Raw genomic sequence first — 22,111 nt, 5'->3', positions numbered from 1 at the left:
TGCCATTCACAGTTCTTCATCAAACAATATTGCTGTCACTGTGCACAAAGTTCTTCTGTTTCAGCTCTCTTCACTATACATCAGTTCATACAACTCTTTCCAGGCCCTGAAATCATCCTGCTTGTTATTTCTTATAGCACACTAATATTCCATCACCATCATATACCACAGCTTGTTTAGCCAATCCCCAATTGATAGGCATTCCTTTGATTTCCAATTCTTAGCCACCATAAAAAGAGTGGCAATAAATATTTTTGTACAAATAGGTCTTTTTCTCTTTTGGGGGATTTTTTGGGTTATAAACCTAGCTGTGGTATTGCTTGATCAAAGGGTATGCACAGTTTTTTATAGCCTTTTGGGCATAATTCCAAATTGTTCTCCAGAATGGTTGGATCCGTTCACAATTCCACCAACAGTCACTCACTTATTTTTAATCTCTCCCTCTCTACTGGATCGTTTTCTACTGCCTACAAATATGCCTATGTCTCTTTCAACTTGAAAAAACCCTCATCTGATCCTTCCATCCATACTATTTTTTTTTCTTTCTTTTTTTTTTCTTTTAGTGAGGCAGTTGGGGTTAAGTGACTTGCCCAGGGTCACACAGCTAGTAAGTGTTAAGTGTCTGAGGCCGGATTTGAACTCAGGTACTCCTGACTCCAAGGCCAGTGCTCTATCCACTTCGCCATCTAGCTGCCCCCATCCATACTATTTTTATATATCTCTAAACTGCACAAAAAGACCATCTACAATAGTGCTTCCAGTTTTTCTCCTTTACTCTCCTCTTAACTCCTTGCAGTCCAACTTCTGATTTTATCATTGCACTGAAACTGCTCTCTTCAAAAGTTACTAATGATCTTTTAGTTGCAGATCCATTGGCCTTTTCTCATTCCTCATTCTCCTGGCCCCCTCTGTAGCCTTTGATACTGTTGATCATTCACTCCTCCTTGATATTCTCTTCTCTCTAGGTTTTTGGGACACCCCTTTCTACTACCTATCTGACAGCTACTTCTGACTCCTTTGCTGGATCCTCGTCCAGGTCATGCCCTCTAACTATAGGTGTCCCTCAGGGTTCTGTCCTGGCACTTCTTCTCTTCTCCCTCTATACTGTTTCATGTTTATCTCATCAGTTCCCACAGATTTAATCGCCACTTCTTTGCTAATGATTCTCACATCTATCTACCCTATCTCAATTTTTCTGCTGACTTTCAATTTCACATCTCCAGATGCCTCTTAGACATCTTGAACTGGATGTCCAGTGGACATCTTAAATTCTATATGTCCAAAACTCATTATCTTTCCCCATAACTCTCCCTTCCCCCACCACTGCTACCTTCCCTATTAGGGAACACCCTATAGGGCAACACCATCCTCCCAGTCCCTCAAGCTTGCAACCTTGGAGTCATCCTGGATTCCTCATTCATATCCAATCTGTTGCCAAGACCTGTCAATTTCACCTTTACAACATCTGTTGGCTGTGCTCATTCTTTCCTCTGACACTGCCACCACTCTAGTGCAGGCCCTCATTGCCTCATGCCTGGATTACTGCAATAGCTGGCTGGTGATCTGTCTGCCTCAAGTCTCTCCTCACTCCAATCCATCCTCCATTTAGCCAGAAAAGTGATTTTCCTAAAGTGAAAGTCTGATCATGTCATCCTCCTGGTGACTTCCTATTGCCTCCAAGATCAAAATACAAAATGCTCTGCTTAGCATTCAAAGCCTCTCATTACCTAGCTCCCTACTACCTTTTCAGTCTTCTAACACCTTATTCCCCAGTAAGTCCTCTTTGATCCTGTGGCACTAGACTTTTGGCTGTTCCACAAATAAGACTCTCCATCTCTTGGCTCTGGGCATTTTTTTCTGGCTGTCCCCTATGCCTGGAACACTTTCCCTCTTCTGCTCTGACTACTTCTTTTAAGTTCCATGATTTCCTTTAAGTTCCAACTAAAATCCCATCTTCTACGAGAAGTCTTGCCTAACTCCTTTTAATTCTAGTGCCTTCTGTCTGTTAATTATCTCCTATTTATCCTGTATATAGCTTGCTTTGTATATATTTGTATGTTTTCTCTCTGATTAGATTGTAAGCTCCTTGAGGGCAGGGACTTCTTTTGCCTTTTCTTGTATCCCCAGTGCTTAACACAATTCCTGGTACATAATAGGTACTTCATAAATGCTTATTGATTTGTTGATCAAGGAACTTAAATTCTCCTGCTGGTAAATAACATTCATATATTCATAAACATAAAAACAAAATATTTTGATGAAAAGGACACAAATGAGAGAATTAGGAAAGACTTCTTATGGCATTTGGCACCTGAATTGATTCTTGAAGAAAATTAAGACTTTTCAAGGGTCAGAGATGAGAATGGAGAAAATCCCAGGTATGTGTGTTAGCCTCTGCAGAAGTTCACAGTTGGTAGATGGAATGAAATACACAGGGCCCAGAAGTGGACTTGTTTGTCTGGAATGTGGAGTGTGTTAAGGGAAGGTATAATGTCTGTAAAAGTAGGCTGAAGCAAGGTTGTCTATCGCTTTGTTTGCCAAACTGGGGAGGGTTGTATTTTATCCTAGCAATAGGAAACCACTGAAGTTTCTTGAATAGGTAAGTTGAGATTTAGGTATATCAATTTTATAGAGGGGAAAGTGGAGTTGAATACAGTATCTAATTAGGAGGCTGTTACAGTAATTCAAGTGAGAAATGACGGAGCTTGAAAAAGAGGTGGTGGCTGTTTTAGTGTTGAGAAAGGATTGACAAGACTCAGCAACTGGTGGGATATGTGGGATGAGAATGAAGAGCTAGGGATAGCTAGGGATAATTTATAGGTTGATAATTTGAAGAACTGGATAAATGTCGATGTCCTTAACAGAAATGGGGGCCCGAAGAAGATGAACAAGTTTAGTGGGGGAAATAAGTTCTGTTTTGGACATGTTGAGTTCAAGATGCCCATGGTGCCTTCAAGTAGAAATATCTAATGGGCATTTGGAGATATGAAACAGACTCTCAGAAGAGATTAGGAGTGGATATGTTTTTTGAAAGTTATATACATAGGGCTGATAGTTTAAGCCAAGAGGAGTGGGGGAGGGAGGGAGGAGTGGGGAGGTAGGAGGGGGAGAAAGGAAAAAGGAGAAGGAAGAGAAGAGGAAGGAGATGTAGATGAAGATGGAGAAGAAGAAGAAGATGATGATGATCCCAGGAAAGATCCTTGGAGTACTCCTTATGTATGGTGGGAGAGGTCAGAGTGTCATAGATTAACTAGTAAAGGGCACTGAGAAGGTAAGGAAGGGTGAAGACCGGACATGTCAGGAATGATATCCATTGGTGACCTTGGATAGAGCAATTCAGTTGAGTGGTTGGGTCAGAAGCTAGATTGGTGGCAAATTGATGTACATGAAACCACTCCAGCTAAGAGTGTACCTTGACTGTTCTTCACTTTTTTGTCTGCTTTAGCTCCTTTAGTCTATTTTATTGTCAATCCTACAATGGCAATAAATAATGGAGCATTTAATGTAGTATTAGTAGATATACACACTCATTGCCATTAACATCCTTTTTGCCTTTCTAGGCCAATAACGGGTTATGTCTAATAAAGTACTTCATGACCAGGTTGAAATGCCTGTTCATCTGTCTATCTGTATATAAGCAATTGTGGATAATGCCCAAATGATGCTTGTAAAGCAAGAGAGGTATTATGGTTTAGCAGATGAAAGCTTCTTAAACTGTGGGTTATGACCCCATATGGGGTTGCATTATTGAATATGGGGGTTGTGAAAAATTTAGCAGTAAATATTTGATTTGTATACCTGTTTTATATACCTATATACCCAGAGTTGTGTAAAAATTAGGAGATAGTGAACTGGTCTCAAACTCAGGAAGGCCTGGGTTCAAATCTCATCTGTGATAAATACTGGTTGTGTGACCCTAGACAAGTTATTTAACCTCTCAGACCTCCAAGCAACTCTCTAAGATAGCAAGTTGGAGACCAGTTGCTTACTTAAATTGGTAGGGGGTTTTCTCACCAGAGAGTTTCCTATAACAGTCAAAATACAGGTGTTCAGTCCCTCAATTAACTGGTATAGCCTTTTACAAAATTCACCACCAAATTACTCTTGTTAGCTTGAATATTATTGTGTTAGCTTGGAAGAGTCATTATTCAGCATGAGAATAACCCAGTGTTTCTAAGAATTACAGAAAATATTTGAGTAATACTTGAATTTTAATAAACTCCCATAATTTTGAGACACTTCTATCACATGAGAACTGACAGCCCAACACAGATTAACTGGTTGTTTTGTCTTTTGTAATTCAGTTTGTTTACTTGACTTAATGGTTCCAGGTAGCAATTATTTCTAATGTAATTTATTTTGCAGTGAGGGCCGAGGAAAGCTGACGGTATTTTCAGTTAAATCTATGTTAGCAACCATGTGTGGTGGAAAAATGCTGGACAAATTAAGATGTAAGTATTTTTTCTCTTATTTGAAAGATTCTTTTATCAGACTAGCCTTTATATAGTCTACAGTTAATTTTTAAAATGTTTAAGCTGACACATTGTATTTCTTCTGTCTTTTGTTCCTAGCTAGCTGCTCACTTGAGATGAGTTTGTAATTAATGTTGAGTACTATTTTGATGAAACATTTCTGACCAATTGGCTTAATTCATTTTCTTTGACCAGTCTTTCATTTTGGAGGACAAGAAAAAAGAGGGAGTCATAGTCAAAAGGGTGATGTTGATTTTGTTGCCCCATCTTTAATATGTTATATAATACCCAGAACTTTATAAAATGGTAGGAAAGCATTGATCTCTTTTATTTTTTGAGCAGAAGCCTGATAGCTACTTTTTGTTTATTTTCTTATTTTCCCCATTGTTTATCAAGAGCATTTATTATGTTTAAGCTATTTATTATTGCGCTCTGTTTAGGCACTTAGGGTCTGATGACCTATTTTTTGTTTGTTTTTTGTTATTGCTACTTTTCCTAGTGGTCCTTTTATTATTTCTTAAGACCTCCTGTAGAGTTTAGGGGAACACAAGGTGAAATCCAAACCTAATTCATTTTACTTCTTTTTCTCTGATAGATAAGGTAAGGTTGAAACACTTGACTCACATGACAATTTGATGTTAGGTATGAATCCCAGTTGTCCATATCTTGCATTTTATCATGGTAGTCAGTGTTGCCTGCATTTGTATTTTTTTTTTTTACGGGGCAATGGGGTTAAGTGACTTGCCCAGGGTCACACAGCTAGTAACTGTTAAGTGTCTGAGGTCAGATTTGAACTCAGGAACTCCTGAATCCAGGGCCGGTGCTTTATCCACTGCGCCACCTAGCCGCCCCCACCTGCATTTGTATTTTAATGAAAGATTTTGATCTCTAGGATCCTCTAATTATCTGAGAATAAAAAAAAAGTTAAGAACAGAATTACCCTTGACCACAAAAGGTTGAAAACATTTGATGATAAAGATATAATTAAATCTTCCTCTTTTGGTGATTTATGAGATGGTATCCATAGTATCTAAGGGCTGGAATTAATTATGGTTTTGTTTTTTGTTTTTAATTTTTTTTTTTTTTGTGAGGCAATGAGGGTTAAGTGACTTGCCCAAGATCACACAGATAGTAAGAGTCAAGTGTCTGAGGCTGGATTTGAACTCATGTCCTCTTAAATCCAGATCTGGTGCTTTATCTACTGTGCCACCTAGCTGCCCCCTGGAATTAATTTTGTATCCTCTCATGCCACACTAGAGAAATATTAGAGGGAACTATAATGAAATAAGATGAATTTTTGCTGGATTTGAAGAGAAAAAGAACTTAAATTGAGATTTTTTGTGGAGGTTATTGAAAAATGTATTCGTCAGACTTCCAAAATTGCCAGCTTGATTAGAAGTAGCAAAAACTGAGAAATGGGGAATTGCTTGTGTACTATGCATGATTAATTAATCAAGAAGTATTTATTAAGGGCTTGCTATGTGTTAAGCAATTGGAAGCAACAGTAGCTATCTTAGCTGGGGGAGGTAGGGAGGTTGGTATAATGTAAATGGGAACCCATTGGTTTCTGTGAGTGATAAAATATTCTGCTATATTTACATAAAACAGGGATTCGCAGTATTTGTTAGTGGGGTACCATAATTATTCTAATTTCTTCTTGTTACTATTGGTTTGGAGAAGATGTGCGTTCTTGTGTGCAGATTGTTGCATTTAGTGTACTGAGGTGTATAGTGGTCCTTAAAACTCACACGGTGACAATTTTCTTTAAGTGGCCTTTCAAGTAAACCTCATGGAAGAGCAAAATTAGCTAATAGGCAGATAAGTAAAGCTTTACGGACTGGAGGAGTTCTCACAATCTAGCTTCTGTAATTTGTGATGAGGCTAACCTTTTACATTATTTCCTTGAACATTGTGCCAGTTAAATAAAAGCAATAATATGCTTTAGCATTAGAAAAGAGAGTCAATGTTATGGTTCTTTTTTCCAATTATAACTCTGTTATGCCTCACATTTTCAGTGATACCAATAAATCACTTGACATAAAGTGTTTAGATACTTGAAACTTTCAGAATCTTATTTGGAGGAACATAGAAGATAGGATCATGGATTTAAAGATGGAAGTGACCTTAGAGACCATTGAGTCAAACTTCTTCATTTTACAGATAGGGAAACAGAGGCATAGAATAACACATCTAGTTAATGTCTGAGATGGGATTTTAACTCTGGTCTTCTTAACTCCAAATCCACCACTCTATCCATGACTTCACACTGCCCCTATGAAAAAGTTTGCTCTTCCTCCATCACTGATATAGATCCATTAACAAGTATTGCAATATAGTCTACCTCAGTATTTCTGGTTACCTAAATAGCTGTGAGAGTCAGTGAAATCTCATTATCAATAATGTCCTAAAATGAAAAATGGACCAAGCCAGGACTTTGGAAGGAGGGAAGCTTTGAATCGGAGAGATATTGGTTATTAATAATCATTTCTTGCAGTACTTAATGCCCTCAGGAATTACAGACAAGGATGAAATGCCTCCAGAGTTATGCTTTTTAAAAAATAATACACACAAATAAGGAAAAGCAAGGTAATAGGAAGGAGAAAAATTATTCCTGAAATGATTAGAAAGGCTTCATAGATGAGATGGCACCTCAATTGAACTTTCAAGGATTCTAGGAGCCAAAAGTGAAGAAGGGAGTATATTCCAGGCATGGGAGCTAACTTTTAGTCTTCACATTTCCTCACCTCCTATCTCTTTTCTAGCACCCTTTTATGTATTATCTTCCTCCATTACAATGTAAGATCCTGGTGGGGCAAGTACTGTCTTGCTTGTATTTGTGTTTGTCTGCCCACCACTTACCACATTGCTTGGTACATAGTAAGTACTTAATAAATTTTCCTCCTTCCCTCCCTTCTTTCCTTCTTTCTGTCTTTCCATCCTTCCATCCATCCTTCCACCCATTCTTCTATCCTTCTATCCTTCCATCTTTCCTAGCTTGCTTTGCCAGGAGAACATCCACTAAATAGTTCATAATGCATCACTGGAATTCAGGAGAGAATGAATGGAAAAACATTCATTAAGCTCTTATGTGCAAAGCACTGTACTAAACTCTGGTGATACAAATGGAAATGCAAGACAGTTCCTGTTTTCAAGGAATTTACATTCTAATAGGGAAGATGGCACAAATAGGAGATTTTCAGCTACAAGTTGAATGGAAAGACTCTCAGTTTCTTAGGGTGTTGTAAACATATGGACTATCATCTTCTTTAATGTTATTTCCACTGCTAAAAACATAACTTTTTTATGTTGATCCCTTTGATAATGCTGAGGACTTTTCTGGATCTTCATTAGCTGTGTCTGCTGTGAAGGAAGGGGCTGCAGTACCTGCAAGAGTATACTTGATATGTGACATCTTAACAAGGGTATATTCCCTGTATGGTGATTATAGAGACTAGACTGCAACCATGGGTGATAGTCTGTGGGAGTGGGGGTAGAAGAATCTCTGCTATTCCAGGGTTGTGGGCAGAGGGTCTTAGGTTCTTTCCATCAGAATTTAAAGGGAGGGTGCTGGTCAAGGCTGTAGCAGTGATTTGACTTACCTGGTACGTGCTCCCTTCTCTCTCTCTCCTCAGGGTTCCTTGTTAGGTAAGCTAGGCTGACTTATCTGCCCTGTGGGTGGCAGATGGTGGGAACTTCCTTCATCAGTTTTCATCATGGGAGTAGGAACATAAAAGGTTTAACCTGTGGCCAGGGATTGGCAAGGTGTAAATGTTATGACAAGGGTGAAACTGATTCAGAGATAGAGCAAAGTATATAGTTCAACTAGTCAACTCTAAGGTTGAGATTGTAAAGAGAAGGATGTAAAGCTGGAGCTGGAGTGATGGATTGTGAGAGCAGAAAAGTGTAGAGGGATTAAAGGTTAGAATATGTGCAAAGAACAAGTTTAGAAGGAATGACCCTTCTAAATGATCCTTAGAAGGAAAGATAAAAGTATTGGAAATGATCAAAAAAGGGAATTTCATAGTTTGGGATTGTGGAATTGGCATGGCTCTTAGAAGGACCACTCTTTTATGGTAGTTGAAGGGGTGATAGAACTGGGAGGCCAGAATACTTGAGAAGTTGCTTACTACTGATGGCAGATAAAGGCTGGAATTAGCAGTGGGGAGCAAGGAATATGCCAACTTATTTTCCTGGCTCTGTTTGTCAGAAGACATGAGAGAAGGAGCAACCAACACTGAAGAAGATGATGAGGAAGACAATGTTCAAGGAGGAGCAAGTAGAAATTTGCTGAGAAGTTTCAACCTCTGTGGTCCTGTGTGATGAGATTAAAAGGCAAAAATTTGAGGAAATTGGCATTAGTAGCCATGGTTCCTTCTCTTCCTAAAAACAGGCCAACTTGAGGGATGGGTGTTGGGGGGGGTGGTCCAGTGGTTCATTTCAGAGGTCTGGGTCAACAATATTTGGTGATCAAGTTCTTGGAACTAGGATTGAATACATGGAGGGCACGAACTCTTTAGTTTTATATATTCTAAGATGTACAAGGCATAAGACACATTCCTTATATGGACTGTGTCCTTGGTTCCTTCTCTTAGCAGGTCAGATAAAGGTAAGAATAAAGAAATAAAGACAGATAAGAAAACTATTCAACAACTTTTTAAGAATTATTTCTATGTTAAAACTAAATGAGATTTAAGTAAGAATATTAGGGGGATATTACCCTTTGAGTACAATATATGGACTTTATATCATCTACATATCCAAAGGCTTATCTTGGTTTTTTAGAATGTTACAGGTAATTCAGGTTGTCTTATAAATGAAGTATTGTTAAATACCAGAGTGACATACTAAATGATCATTCTTTGGCACTTTGATTATGTACTTTCCCCCTACCTTTTGCTCATACTTTCTGTTGTTTCCTCTTCAAATCATAAATTCTGTTCTATGTAATGTTTATTTTTAATTTTCTTATGCCTTCAGATTAATTTTCACTATACCTACTTGTTCAGTTTTCTTCCTCTAACTAATTTGGTCTTTTCTGATCACACTTTTTCCTCTCATTTTTCTACCCTCTCTTTTATTAAAAAAATGTTTTCTATCTTTTTCTGTATAGATTCCTTTAGTATTAGATAACATCTCTGTTGTTAAAGATTTGGGCTAATTTTTAATTAGATTTTTTTCAGATCTCATCTAAGATTTTACAGTAATTTGTTGCCAGTTATATGTAAGTGATGACTGAACAATTGGGCAACCTTAGGAATCTCTGTGTCTGTGTTTCTTTTTCATATATGTACATATGCACATACACATTACATGTATGTATATATACACACTAAATTCTGAGGGAGCATAATTAGGGCTCTATATATTTAGGGCTGTTATAAAACATAAAATTTTAAGTTATTTCACAGTAAACTGAGACTATAAATATCTCAAAGCAAATTTATGAAATAATTAAATATGTAGTAAAGTAAGTTCATTTACTTAAATGTAATTGCAAAGATATAATTATTTATTTTTTCTGGTTCTGAAATATGTTCTTTTTAGAAATGTGCTTAGTCAGTCTGGGACTCAAATCCTAACTGCCACTACCCATCAAAATGTGACAGGAAACAATATAAGAGCAAAAGCATTGGATTTGAAATTTGGAGATGTGAGACGGCTCTCATTCTTCTACTAACTATCCCTTAATTTCTCTGAGCCTCACTTTTCTACTTTGTAAAGTCTGAGGATTAGAATAGATTGTGGTTCTTTATCTTGGGTCCATGCATCCCCAAGGAGTAGGCAGATTGATTTTAGGAAGGGGTTGAGGAACTTGAGTGGGGGAAAAAACACATCTCTATTCTAATATAATTGATTTCATTTGTAATTCTTTTTATGTATTTAAAAACATTCTTCTGAGAAGGGGTACATGACAAAAAAGATTAAGAATCCTTGGACTAGATGACATTAAGAGTCCCTTTACATCATACAATAGTAATAGTTACCAACATTAAATTGTTTACATGGTTAATACCCTCATAGATGAGTTTGGAGGTATACTTCCTCTAAAGTGAAGTCAGTTTATGTCTCTTCATTTAGTCCTTTGCATGCTTTCACTGATTTCCAGAATCTCTTTTTTCCTTATAGCTTCTGTTAGACTCCCTTCTACTCCTTATATAATAAAGGCATGAGATAACTTGACTTAGCTCTTTTGTTTTTGTTTTTGTTTTTTGGCAGGGCAGTGGGGGTTAAGTGACTTGCCCAGGGTCACACAGCTAGTAAGTGTTAAGTGTCTGAGGCCGGATTTGAACTCAGGTACTCCTGAATCCAGGGCTGGTGCTTTAACCACTGCCCCATCTAGCTGCCCTGACTTAGCTCTTTTAAGTGCTTCAAACACCATTTTTGTTTTCAGAGAATGTTAGACCTGGAAGAAAACAAATGATTTAGTCCAGATCTCTCATTTTTACCTGTGAGGAAATTGAAATCCAGATAATTCAATTGCAATGTAGCAAATAGATAATCCTGGGCCTTAAACTATATATTTCTAGGTTCTAGTATTCTTACAAACACACTGTATTGCTTTTTATCATTTAAACATATGGTATAATATATAGTATATAATACCTTTCCATTTTGCTTAAATCAAATTTTATAATAGCTTAGGGTGAGGTGAATGTCATCAGTGTTTAGTTCCAAATGTATATTTGCATTTATGTATTTGTATAGCATCAATTTACATTTATATCATGCCTTACCATTACATATTTACATTCAAAAACATCATCAGTGAATAAAAGATAGGAACCTAATAAAAACAGTAGCAACAATTTTATGCATGTTAAATAGTTAAGAAATGCATAAGTACAACAATTTAAAATGGTGGTATCCTTGGCTTCAGGCTGCTGCTGGGCCTGCTTCTTGGTTCTCATCTGGAAAAGATTGGGCAGGGGGGCTGGGTGGTGGAATCAGCCCTCCTCCATTCATATGGCTTCTATTCTACCAGAAAATATACAATAAAAATACCTTGGAATTGACCTAAAGTTGTAAGTGGGCATCTGAATTTAGTATGGGCTGTACCTGTGCTTATGTTTCTGCTTGCCTGACTTGTCTTGACTTGTGCTTTGGCATGATTCCACCAGCCATTTTTTGTACATGTAGAGTAGATGGAGTTGCTTTTAGCTCTTTTTCTTTGGCTTTTATTATTTTTTTTTATCATTGTAGAAAATCTTACATTATATTCCACATCCCTAGACCTCCTATCTCTTCAAAGACATTGGGGAGATGTCTTCTTCATCTCTTCCTTTGGGGCAAAGGCTGTTCTTTGTAACTCTGAAACATTCATTTTCATTTGTTTTGTAGTTGTTTTTTTTTCCATTTACATTGTTGCAGTTATTATATATATCATTTTCTTGATTCTGCTTACTTAACTTTGAATCAGTTCATATAAATCCTTCCATATTTCTCTGTATTCATTGTAGGCATTATTTCTTTTCTTTTCTTTTTTTTTGGCAGGGCAATGAGGGTTAAGTGATTTGCCCAGGGTCACAGCTAGTAAGTGTCAAGTATCTGAGGCTGGATTTGAACTCAGGTACTCCAGAATCCAAGGTCGGTGCTTTATCCACTGTGCCACCTAGCTGCCCCCTTCATTATTTCTTATAGTACAGTAATACTCATTACATTCATGTACCACATTTTGTTTAGCCATTTCCCATTTGATGGGCAAAAGAGATTATTTATCATCATACATTCGTGGAATTGGCAAGAATAATTAAAAACAATTCAATTCAGTGCTGGCAGAGTTCTAGAGAAACAGGTATAATTATTCATTCTAGTTTAACTATAAACTATAAAATAGTTGCCAAGCTATTTTAGTTGGTATGTTGATGTTTAGTCTTAATATTTAAGAAAATATCTAATTTTTAAATATTCAACCACATATGTAGATTACTCTTGTAAGGGCCAAATTTATTATGGGAAAAGTTAATTGGGCCACTCACCTTAATATTGGGGTAAGAAAGGAAATAGCCTCTTTCAAGAACACAAAACAGGTTTTATTAATGAGAACAAATTCAAAACACAAGTGCGATTAATAGAACTAGAAACAATGTATTAATCTCTGGGGTAAAAAGGCACCCCAACCTACCTCCAGCCCAGCTAGCTCCTTTGCTTTAAAAAACACAAACTCACCAACACTCAAAAGCTTTAAGGAGAATTATCTTTGTATTCTCTTCTGGTTTTGTCCAAAGGTCAAAATACCAGCAGCTCCTCTAACTGTCTGCCTTCCTTCTCCGTTTCTCTCAGAACACTCTCTAACTGCCTCTCAGAAAACTCCCTAACTGCCTTTTCCTCTAACTGCCTCTGGAAGGGGTGGTTCTTAGCCATGCTGAATCTCCAGTTGGCTCAGCACACCCACATGGGCTGTCCCCATTATAATCTGGCCAGACCCATGTGGACTTGGAGAAGCTATTAGAGGGATGCTTAGTTACTTAGTTTCAATAAATTTTTCTGTGGTCAGAGTTCCTCTTGTTTGTTCAATTATCACCCAAAGTACACACCCATCTTCTCTTAGGCTTTTAAGCTTACATTTTTTTAGTTTGACCATAATGAAGCAAAGATAGGGTTATGGAAACCCCAAATCACAATTAATTCCTTACACTCTTTAACAGATATTTATAGTACCATACATTTTCTGAGGACCTTCTAAAAAGAAAATTTAAATTTATCTTATACGTCATGCTCTTTCCACTAGCGTATCCTATTACTTTTAGTGTTTTATTTGATGATTTTATACTAATGCCATACTAGAGCCTTTCATACAGGTATGGGAAGCATGCCAACCACAAAATGGATCTTATTACAAAAGTAAATTCCCCTCAGTTTCCTTTAAGGCAACATAAGAAAATCCTCAGTGACCCCAATCACTGTATTAAGCACCACATTTATCCTCTGATGACAGCTGCTATTCTGAAACTAAGGGAAGAGGGAGTGAGTACAGGGAACCAAAACAGAATGGTAAGTCAATAAATAGAACAGATGAAACTGAGAAAACAAACATAATCCAGGTTTAGCAAAAAAAAAAAAAATCTGGTGAGAAAATTTCTGGAGTTAAGAACACACTGGTTTGATAAGCCCAAAGACTCCAGCTTCTGGGATAGGAATTCAGTATTTGACAAAAACTTCTGGGAAAACTGGAAGATAGTATGGCAGAAATTAGGCATAGACCAACATCTTACACCTTATACTAAAATAGGCTCAAAATGGGTACATGATTTAGACATAAGAGGTGATACCATAGGTAAATTAGGAGAGAAAGGAATAGTCTACCTTTCAGATCTTTGGAAAGGAGGACAGTTTATGACCAAAAATGAGATAGAGAATATTATGAAATGCAAAATGGATGATTTTGATTACATTAAATTAAAAAGTTTTTGTACAAACAGAAGTGATGCAGCCAAAATTAGAAGGGATGCAGAAAGCTGGGAAACAATTTTTATGGCCAGTACTTCTGATAAAGGTCTCATTTCTAAAATATATAGGGAACTAAATCAAATTTATATGAATCCAAGTCATTCCCCGATTGAGAATTGGTCAAAGGATATGAACAGGCAGTTTTCTGATGAAGAAATCAAAGCTATCTATTCCCATATGAAAAAATGCTCTAAATCACTATTGATTAGAGAGATGCAAATTAAAACAACTCTGAGGTACCACCTGACACCTATCAGATTGGCTAATATGACAAAAAAGGAAAATAATAAATGTTGGAGAAGCTGTGGGAAAATTGGAACACTAATGCATTGTTGGTGGAGCTGTGAACTGATTCAACCATTCTGGAGAGCAATCTGGAATTATGCCCAAAGGGCTATGGAGCTGTGCATACCCTTTGACCCAGCAATACCACTTTTGGGTCTTTTTCCCAAAGACATCAAAAAAAAAAGGGAAAAGGACCCACATGTACAAAAATATTTATAGCTGCTCTTTTTGTGGTGGCAAGGAATTGGAAATTGAGGGGTTGCCCATCAATTGGGAAATGGCTGAACAAGTGTTGGTATATGAATGTAATGGAATTCTATTGTGCTGTAAGAAACAATGAGCAGTAGGAGTTCAGAGAAACCTGGAAGGACTTGCATGAACTGATGAAGAGTGAGATGAGCAGAACCAGAAGAACACTGTACACAGTATCATCAACATTGTGTGTTGATCTACTGTGATGGACCACCAATGCAATGATACAGAAAAGTTCCAGGGGACTCATGATGGAAGGGGATCTCCAAATCCAGGAAAAAAAAAAGAACTGTGGAGTATAGATGTGATTGAACCATACTATTTCTTTTGTTTTTGGTGCTGTTGTTTTTCTATTTTGAGGTTTTTCCTCATTGCTCTGATTCTTCTCTTATAACATGACTAATGCAGAAATATGTTTAATGTTATTTTATATACATACATACATACATATACATATACATACATATATATATATATATATATATATATATATATATATATATATATATATATATATATATATATATATATAACCGATATCAGATTGCCTGCTGTCTAGGGGAAGGGGGAAGGAGGGGAGGGAGGGAGAAAAATCTGAAATTGGAAAGCTTGTATAAACAAATGTTGAGAACTATCTTTACATGTAACTGGAAAAAAATAAAATACTTTTATCAGAAAAAAAAGAAACCACTGTATATTATTATATCATAATAGAATGATCTAAAGTGAAGACAGGAGATATCAAATAATGCATACAGTTATACCTTCTACATCATTCCCACCCCCATGATCTAGAAAACCTGTGTATAATTTTTTGGCCCTCTCTTTATACCAGAGAAGAAGTCTGAATTTTTTCTTTTTCTTTTATACTACCTCATTATAAAATGTGGGTGAATTTATAGTATTAAAAGAGAAAATATGTTGATATTATACAATTACATATGTATATATATGTGTGTACATATGTGTTTGTATGTGTGTGTGTGTAAGAAAAACACTGTGTATGCATGCAACAAAATGCCAAATAAAAATTAGTTACTGTTATGCTATGAGGATTACATGAGCAGATCAAAGAGACATATCGGGTAAAAACATTTTCTAGTTACAGTTAATGTGAAAGTTGCATAATCCCCATTGGTCAGACTAACAGAGAAAGGGAAAGGTGAGTAAAACTTTTTTTGCTGGATTGCTGTTACCAAAGCTAAAAGAGCTACTTGCAGACAGGTATAGGTAAATCTCAAGGAACTATGTAAAACATAGAAGCTAAAGGAATTCTAAGAAAGAATAAGAAGATAATAGCTGTAATAGGTTATGCTCCATGATAGTTGTATTAGTGAAACAAAAAATCATTGGAGAATCTTAAGATTTTATAAAATCTTATATACATAGATTCATTTAAGCTAAATTCTCTGGCCTTTCTTGTTGCTCTCTTAAAGATGACTTACTTGGGTTATTAATCATGTGGCTACAGTTTGTATGAAGAAAGGGCATCTTTTGTTTGACAAAGAAAGAAATTAAGGCCCATAGTGATGAAATGACTTACCCATGATCACACAAATAGTAATCAGCAAAGCTGGAGTTTGAACCTGGGTCTTTTGTCTTCAAATTGAGTACACTTTTTACTCTACCACACTGACAGGGGGATTTTATAGAGACTGTTATATGAAAGCTCAACATTTGGGTTTTGATCTGGTTAACATGTTTTGGGGGGGAAGAGAAAGGAGGCTACTTAGGCTACATTCCTATATATTTTTCCTTCACAAGGTTTTTGGGTACTCTAGGTGAAGCAGGATATTTAATAGAACCCTGAATTTAAGGGAGTTTGATGAAAATCTGTTTTTGTGAGGAAATCTTTGTATATTGCCTTTTCATTTTATCACATGCATAAAGAATTTTGGGATTTATAAATAAATTGTAACCAACTTTTAAAATCTTATTAAATTTTATTGATATCTTTTGGTTTTGTCATCTAAATTTCCCTCATCCCCTTCCCTTTCTAGAGAGCCAGCCAATATAACAAAGAATATTTTTTTTGCTTCTGTTTTTGCATTATATTAGTACTTGTGTGTGATTAGTAGATGAGGCCAGGTGATCTTGGGAAATTACCCCTGGAGGTTCTAATTGTGAGATGACCTATTAAACCTACCCAGTAAAGCAGGTAATTTCTTCATCAAAAACAGAAAGAAGAAAGATGGACAATTGTCAGGTTTCCAAGTAGCCCGTTTGTTGTTGTTGTTAAAGTAACATCATAAAAGAAATGATAGGAAGTGTTGTTAGTATTAAATGATTCAGGAAAATGAACCAGTGGACCAGAAATGTAGTAGACCAAACTCATTCAATTTGTCAAACTGGGCAAAACATTAAAATATATTATGACCTGTGTGAATGTGCGAAAAAATGGAGCTGGATTATTCACAGAAAGCCCCTACTTCTGGATTAAGATAAAGTGATGGAAATTTCACTGTTAGATGTGAGAATAAAGGCTGTGTATTGTACAGTTGGTGTCTTTGGACAATCAATTTAATTACCTTGGAATTGTCCATCTTCCTGAGGTTTTTCCCCAATAATTTCCATTCCATTTTCTGTCTACCAGCTTTAAATGCAAGAACATATTAGAATATAAATTCCTGGTTGGTATGGATTATTGCATTCTTTGTATTTGTATCCCAAGTGCCTAGTACAGTGTCCAGCAAATAGTATGTGCTTATTAAATGAATGCTCATTGATTATTAAGTTAAAGTACGTGCCTTCCCTTTTCAAATGTAAGGGAAACAAAATGGCTGCCTGGGGTCAGGAAAACTCATCTTCCTGAGTTCAAATCTGGCCTCAGATACTTATTAGCTGTGTGACTTTGGTGAGCCAGTTAACCTGTTTACCTTGATTTCCTCATTTGTAAAATGAACTAGAGAAGGAAATAGCAAATCACTCCAGTATCTTTGCCAAGAAAACCTCAAATGGGAACACAAATAGTAGGCCATGACTGAAAAACAACTGAACATCAACTGAATTGCTACTTTACTTTCATTCCCTTCAGATATTTGGGAGTGCTAAAAATAAAATCTGCTAAAGTGTGACACTTTTTCTAATTTTCTTAATAGTATAATAAATTATTAAAGTTCATTAAAAAAGAACAGATAGAAAATCATTCAGTCTTATTCTACTATAAACGAATACTTCCAATTTTAACTGAGCTCTTGCTACTGCCCAGTAAAGACTTTAAGAACATCTTGTTGGTTCTCCTGTAAGCTTCTAATATATACTATTCCATGCTATGTTGTCTCCACTGTTCAGTCCTTCCATGTCTCTGCTTGCAAATTCTCAGCAAATGACTCAGCCACACTTCTAAGTATACAGAAGCTTTACATTTGTCAGCACTTCAGTGTCTATACTCTCTTTCTAATCTCAGATTGTCTCTTCTCTACTAAATCTAACTCATCCAGGAATACTTTCATCCTCTATTCCTTTCCAACTCCTGAAAACTTTTGTTCCCACACTTATTGCCTCCTTCTCCAAACAGTCTTTAATTTCATCCCGTCTCCAGTCTCATGCATGACAGGAGGTGTGCCACAAAGAGCACTAAATTTGGAATTAGAAGTCTTAAGTTCAAATACCAGCTATGTTATTTACTGCTTCTAAAACACTGGGCAAGTCATTCAGACTCTTTATTTGAAAAATTAGGGTGTTGTAGAAACAGTAAATAAAACTAAAAGCTGGTTCTCCATTTGAAAAGTTAGGGTGTTGTAGAAACAGTAAATAAAACTAAAAGCTGGTTCTTTAAAAAGACTAATAAAATGGATAAACCTTTAGCTAATTTGATTAAAAAAGAAGAAAACTGAAAATAAATAAATAAAATAGAAAATGAGCAAAATTAAATCACAATGAAATAAAAAGAATAATCGGAATATTTTGCATAGTTATGTGCTAACAAAATTGAGAACAAAAAATAGATGAATACCTTCAAAAAACAAAAGACCCTCACTATCAGAAGATCAGAGTTTTTTTGTTAGTTGTTTTTCAGTTGTGTCCAATATTTCATGACCCCATTTGGGTTTTTCTTGGCAGAGTTACTAGAGTAGTTTGCCATTTCCTTCTCTAGCTCATCTTACAGATAAGGAAACTGAAGCAAACAGGGTTAAGTGATTTGCCCAGAGAGTCACACAGCTAGTGTCTGAGGCCAGATATTTTAAAGAGTTTTCCTGACTCTAGGCCCAGCACTCTATCCACTGTGCCACCTGGCTGCCCAGATAGAGATCTTAAATAATCTAGTATCAGACTAGGAAATAGATCTAGCTGTAAAGAAACTACCAGATTGGAAAAAGGAAAGAAAAGAAAAAAGAAACTACCAAAAGGGGAAAAAAAGTCCTAACTGTTTCTGATGGATTTGCAGGAGAATTCTGTCAGACTTTTAAAGAACAATTAGTACTTACACTTCACAAATTATTCTCAAGCATTCAGGAAAAGAGCATTTTACCTGAATCCTTTTATAAGATAAATATAGTCCTAATACCTAAATCAGGAAAAGAAAACAGAAGGGAAACTATAGGTTAATATAATTAATGAATATTGACTCAAAATTTTAAAACAAAATCCTGTCAGACTACAACAACTTATATAAGAAATCATACATCATGAGCAAGTGGGATTTATAACAGGGATGCAAGAATATTCAACATGAGGAAAACAAACAACATAATTAAACATATTAAAAACCAAAACATCCCAAACCCCATGACCTTCTCAGTAGATGCAGAAAAAGCCTTTGGCAAAGTACAGCACTCCTTTATGCTAAAAACCCTACTAAGTATGGGCATAGAGTAACCTTTTTTTTTTTTTTTAAACATAAAAAGTATCTATCTGAAACCAAAAGGAAAGACCACATACAAAAGCAATACGCTAGAGTCTTTCCCATTAAATATAGGACTGAAGCAAGTATGCCACTCTCCCCTCTTATTTGATATAGTTCTGGAAATGCTAGCAACAACAATAAAATAAGAGAAGAAAGTAAAAGGCATAAAGATGGGTAAAAAGGAGATAAAATTATCCCTATTTGTTGATATTATTATTTACATGGAAAATCCTAGGTAATTAGCAAAGATACTAATTGAGACAATAACCTTCAGCAAAATTGCAGGCTATAAAACAACTCCTTAGAAATCTAAAACATTTCTATATAATAATAATACCTAAGAAGCAGGGGGAAACTCATTCCAAATATCTACAAAATGCATAAAATATCTTAAGATTGACTAAAGCATCCAAAAAGCTTATATTCGTTCAATTATAAAGTGCTCCTTAAGGAAATAAACAACTTATATAGATAGAGGAATATTCAGCAACTTACATAGCTAGCAGAATATTCTGTTCTCGTGGGTACACCATGCCAATATAATAAAAAAGACTACTACTAAAATTAATTTAAACTTTTTTTTTTTTTGGTGGGGCAGTGGGGGTTAAGTGACTTGCCCAGGGTCACACAGCTAGTAAGTGTCAAGTGTCTGAGGCTGGATTTGAACTCAGGTACTCCTGAATCCAGGGCTGGTGCTTTATCCACTGCGCCACCTAGCCGCCCCCTAATTTAAACTTTTAATAATATACTAATTAAATTATAGGGATACTTTACAAAACGTGATAAAATAATAACAAGATTCATTTGGAAAAAGCAAAAGATCTAAAATACCCAAAGAAATGATGCAAAAAATAGGAACGAAAGGGGAATAGCATTTCCAGATACTATATTCTAAAGGTACCATCGTTAAAACCATCTGTGTTGGTATAAAAAAAAAAAAGACATTAGTGGATCCCAACAGACTGAAATGATGCAGAGTCAATTATGTAGAGCTAATAAAACAATCTACACAAGAGCTATAACAATGTAAAGGGAAAGAACACACCAAAAAAATTAACATAACAAAATTACAAAGATAATATAACAGAATTGTAAAGATAAAGCAGGACTTGAATGAAAAGAAATGAGATGACATTCCTACCACACCCCTTTGTGGAGGTGTTAGGTTCATAGGTATTAAACATTGCCATATTTTTAGATATTTTCAGTGTATTGATCAGTTGTGCTGATTTCCACCTCCCCCCTGCCCCCTAGAAAATATCACTTGTTATATGGGATGGCTCTATGGGAGGGAGAGGCAGGAGGGTTCTTGGGATAACTGATAATTTTTTTTTTTTGGGTGAGGCAATTGGGGTTAAGTGACTTGCCCAGGGTCACACAGCTAGTAAGTATCAAATGTCTGAGGCCAGATTTGAACTCAGGGCCAGTGCTCTATCCACTGCACCACCTAGCTGTCCCCCTAACTGATAATTTAAGAAACAAAATATCAATAAACATTTTTTAAAAAAAGGACTAGGGTATTGCACTAGGTAACTTCTAAGATGCCTTCCACCTCTGTGATGCTATGGATGGATTTCTTTTTCTGGAAAACAAACAAAAAAACACCATCCTAATATTCATTATACGCAATCAATATTTATATTTGACTTTAGTACTTTAATTTGTTATTTAATTGATGTAGGTGACTTTTTCTGTTGACTGAGAGCACAACTATTTTCCACATCTCTTCTCCTTTTCTCTTCTTACCAGTTACAACCAGCATCCTATTTCAGGCCCTCATCACCCTTTACCTGGACTACTGTACTTGTGCAGTATCTTCTTATATAGCTTTCCTACCTCAAGCCTCTCCCCACTCTAGCTCATCTTGCACACAACTGTCAAAAGTACATTTCAGGGGCAGCTAGGTGGTGCAGTGGATAGAGCACCAGCCCTGGAGTCAGGAGTACCTGAGTTCAAATCCTGCCTCAGACACTTAACACTTACTAGCTGTGTGACCCTGGGCAAGTCACTTAACCCCAATTGCCTCACTAAAAAAAAAAAAAGTACATTTCAGATCAAAGTTCTCCCCTCCTACTCCAGCTCTAAATTCTAGGGGTATCCTGTTGCCACTAGAATTAACATTGACATTTAAACTTTTCAAAACCTGACTCCTTCCCGCTTTTCCAGTCGTTTTAACCTCCCTCCCTTGAACTATGATCCAAAAACATGAAGGTAGCTACTTCTGACTTCCAATAGTCTGACTTTTTTATTTATGCCATTAGGAAGCAAGTCAGTGGCCCAAACCATAGTCCTCAGTCATTTAAGTTTCAAGAAAATTTTCAATGCTTTTCATTTTTCTGACTTCTTTAACCCAATTTTTTATTCAATAAAATTTTTGTTTCCATGTAGTGTTGCTCCTGTAACTATTTTAAAGCTTTTATTTTAATTTGATTCGAAAATGTATTTTCTTCCTTTTTAATCTTATCTACATAAACTTTCTCTAACCTTTTATGTGATTTATTTTTCTGAACATTCCCTTTATACTTGAAAAGATTGAGTATTTCTTGTTTTAATTTGGTCTTGTTAATCCCAAATTAAGTAGACAATTTAAATGTTTGCTTTATTTTAATCTTATTCATTTCCCTCCTCTATTTCATTGAATGTCCATTTTACTCCCTGAAGAATTATACTTAGTTTTGCAGGATAGGTGATTCTTGGTTGTAATCCCAGTTCTTTTGCCCTCTGGAATATCACATTCCAAACTCTCTGATTCTTCATTGGAGAAGCTGCTAAATCTTGTGTTATCCTAACTGTGGTTCCATGACACTTG

At 36.1% G+C, this 22,111-nt stretch overlaps 1 protein-coding gene across 7 annotated transcripts in view; it reads left to right on the top strand.

The window, feature by feature from the left end:
• Nucleotides 1–22,111, top strand: part of DTNB (dystrobrevin beta) — a 356,870-nt gene that overhangs the window by 72,050 nt on the left and 262,709 nt on the right. For all 7 annotated transcript variants that reach the window (XM_043986585.1, XM_043986582.1, XM_043986583.1 and 4 more), the window contains exon 5: nt 4,366–4,451. In XM_043986585.1, the coding sequence (XP_043842520.1) occupies nt 4,366–4,451 (86 nt within the window). The remainder of the gene's footprint in view (nt 1–4,365; nt 4,452–22,111) is intronic.

Source organism: Dromiciops gliroides, chromosome 2, assembly GCF_019393635.1.
Source record: "Dromiciops gliroides isolate mDroGli1 chromosome 2, mDroGli1.pri, whole genome shotgun sequence".
Classification (NCBI taxonomy): domain Eukaryota; kingdom Metazoa; phylum Chordata; class Mammalia; order Microbiotheria; family Microbiotheriidae; genus Dromiciops; species Dromiciops gliroides.
The sequence above is the reverse complement of the archived record's forward strand: the minus strand, read 5'-3'. Positions and strand labels throughout refer to the sequence as shown.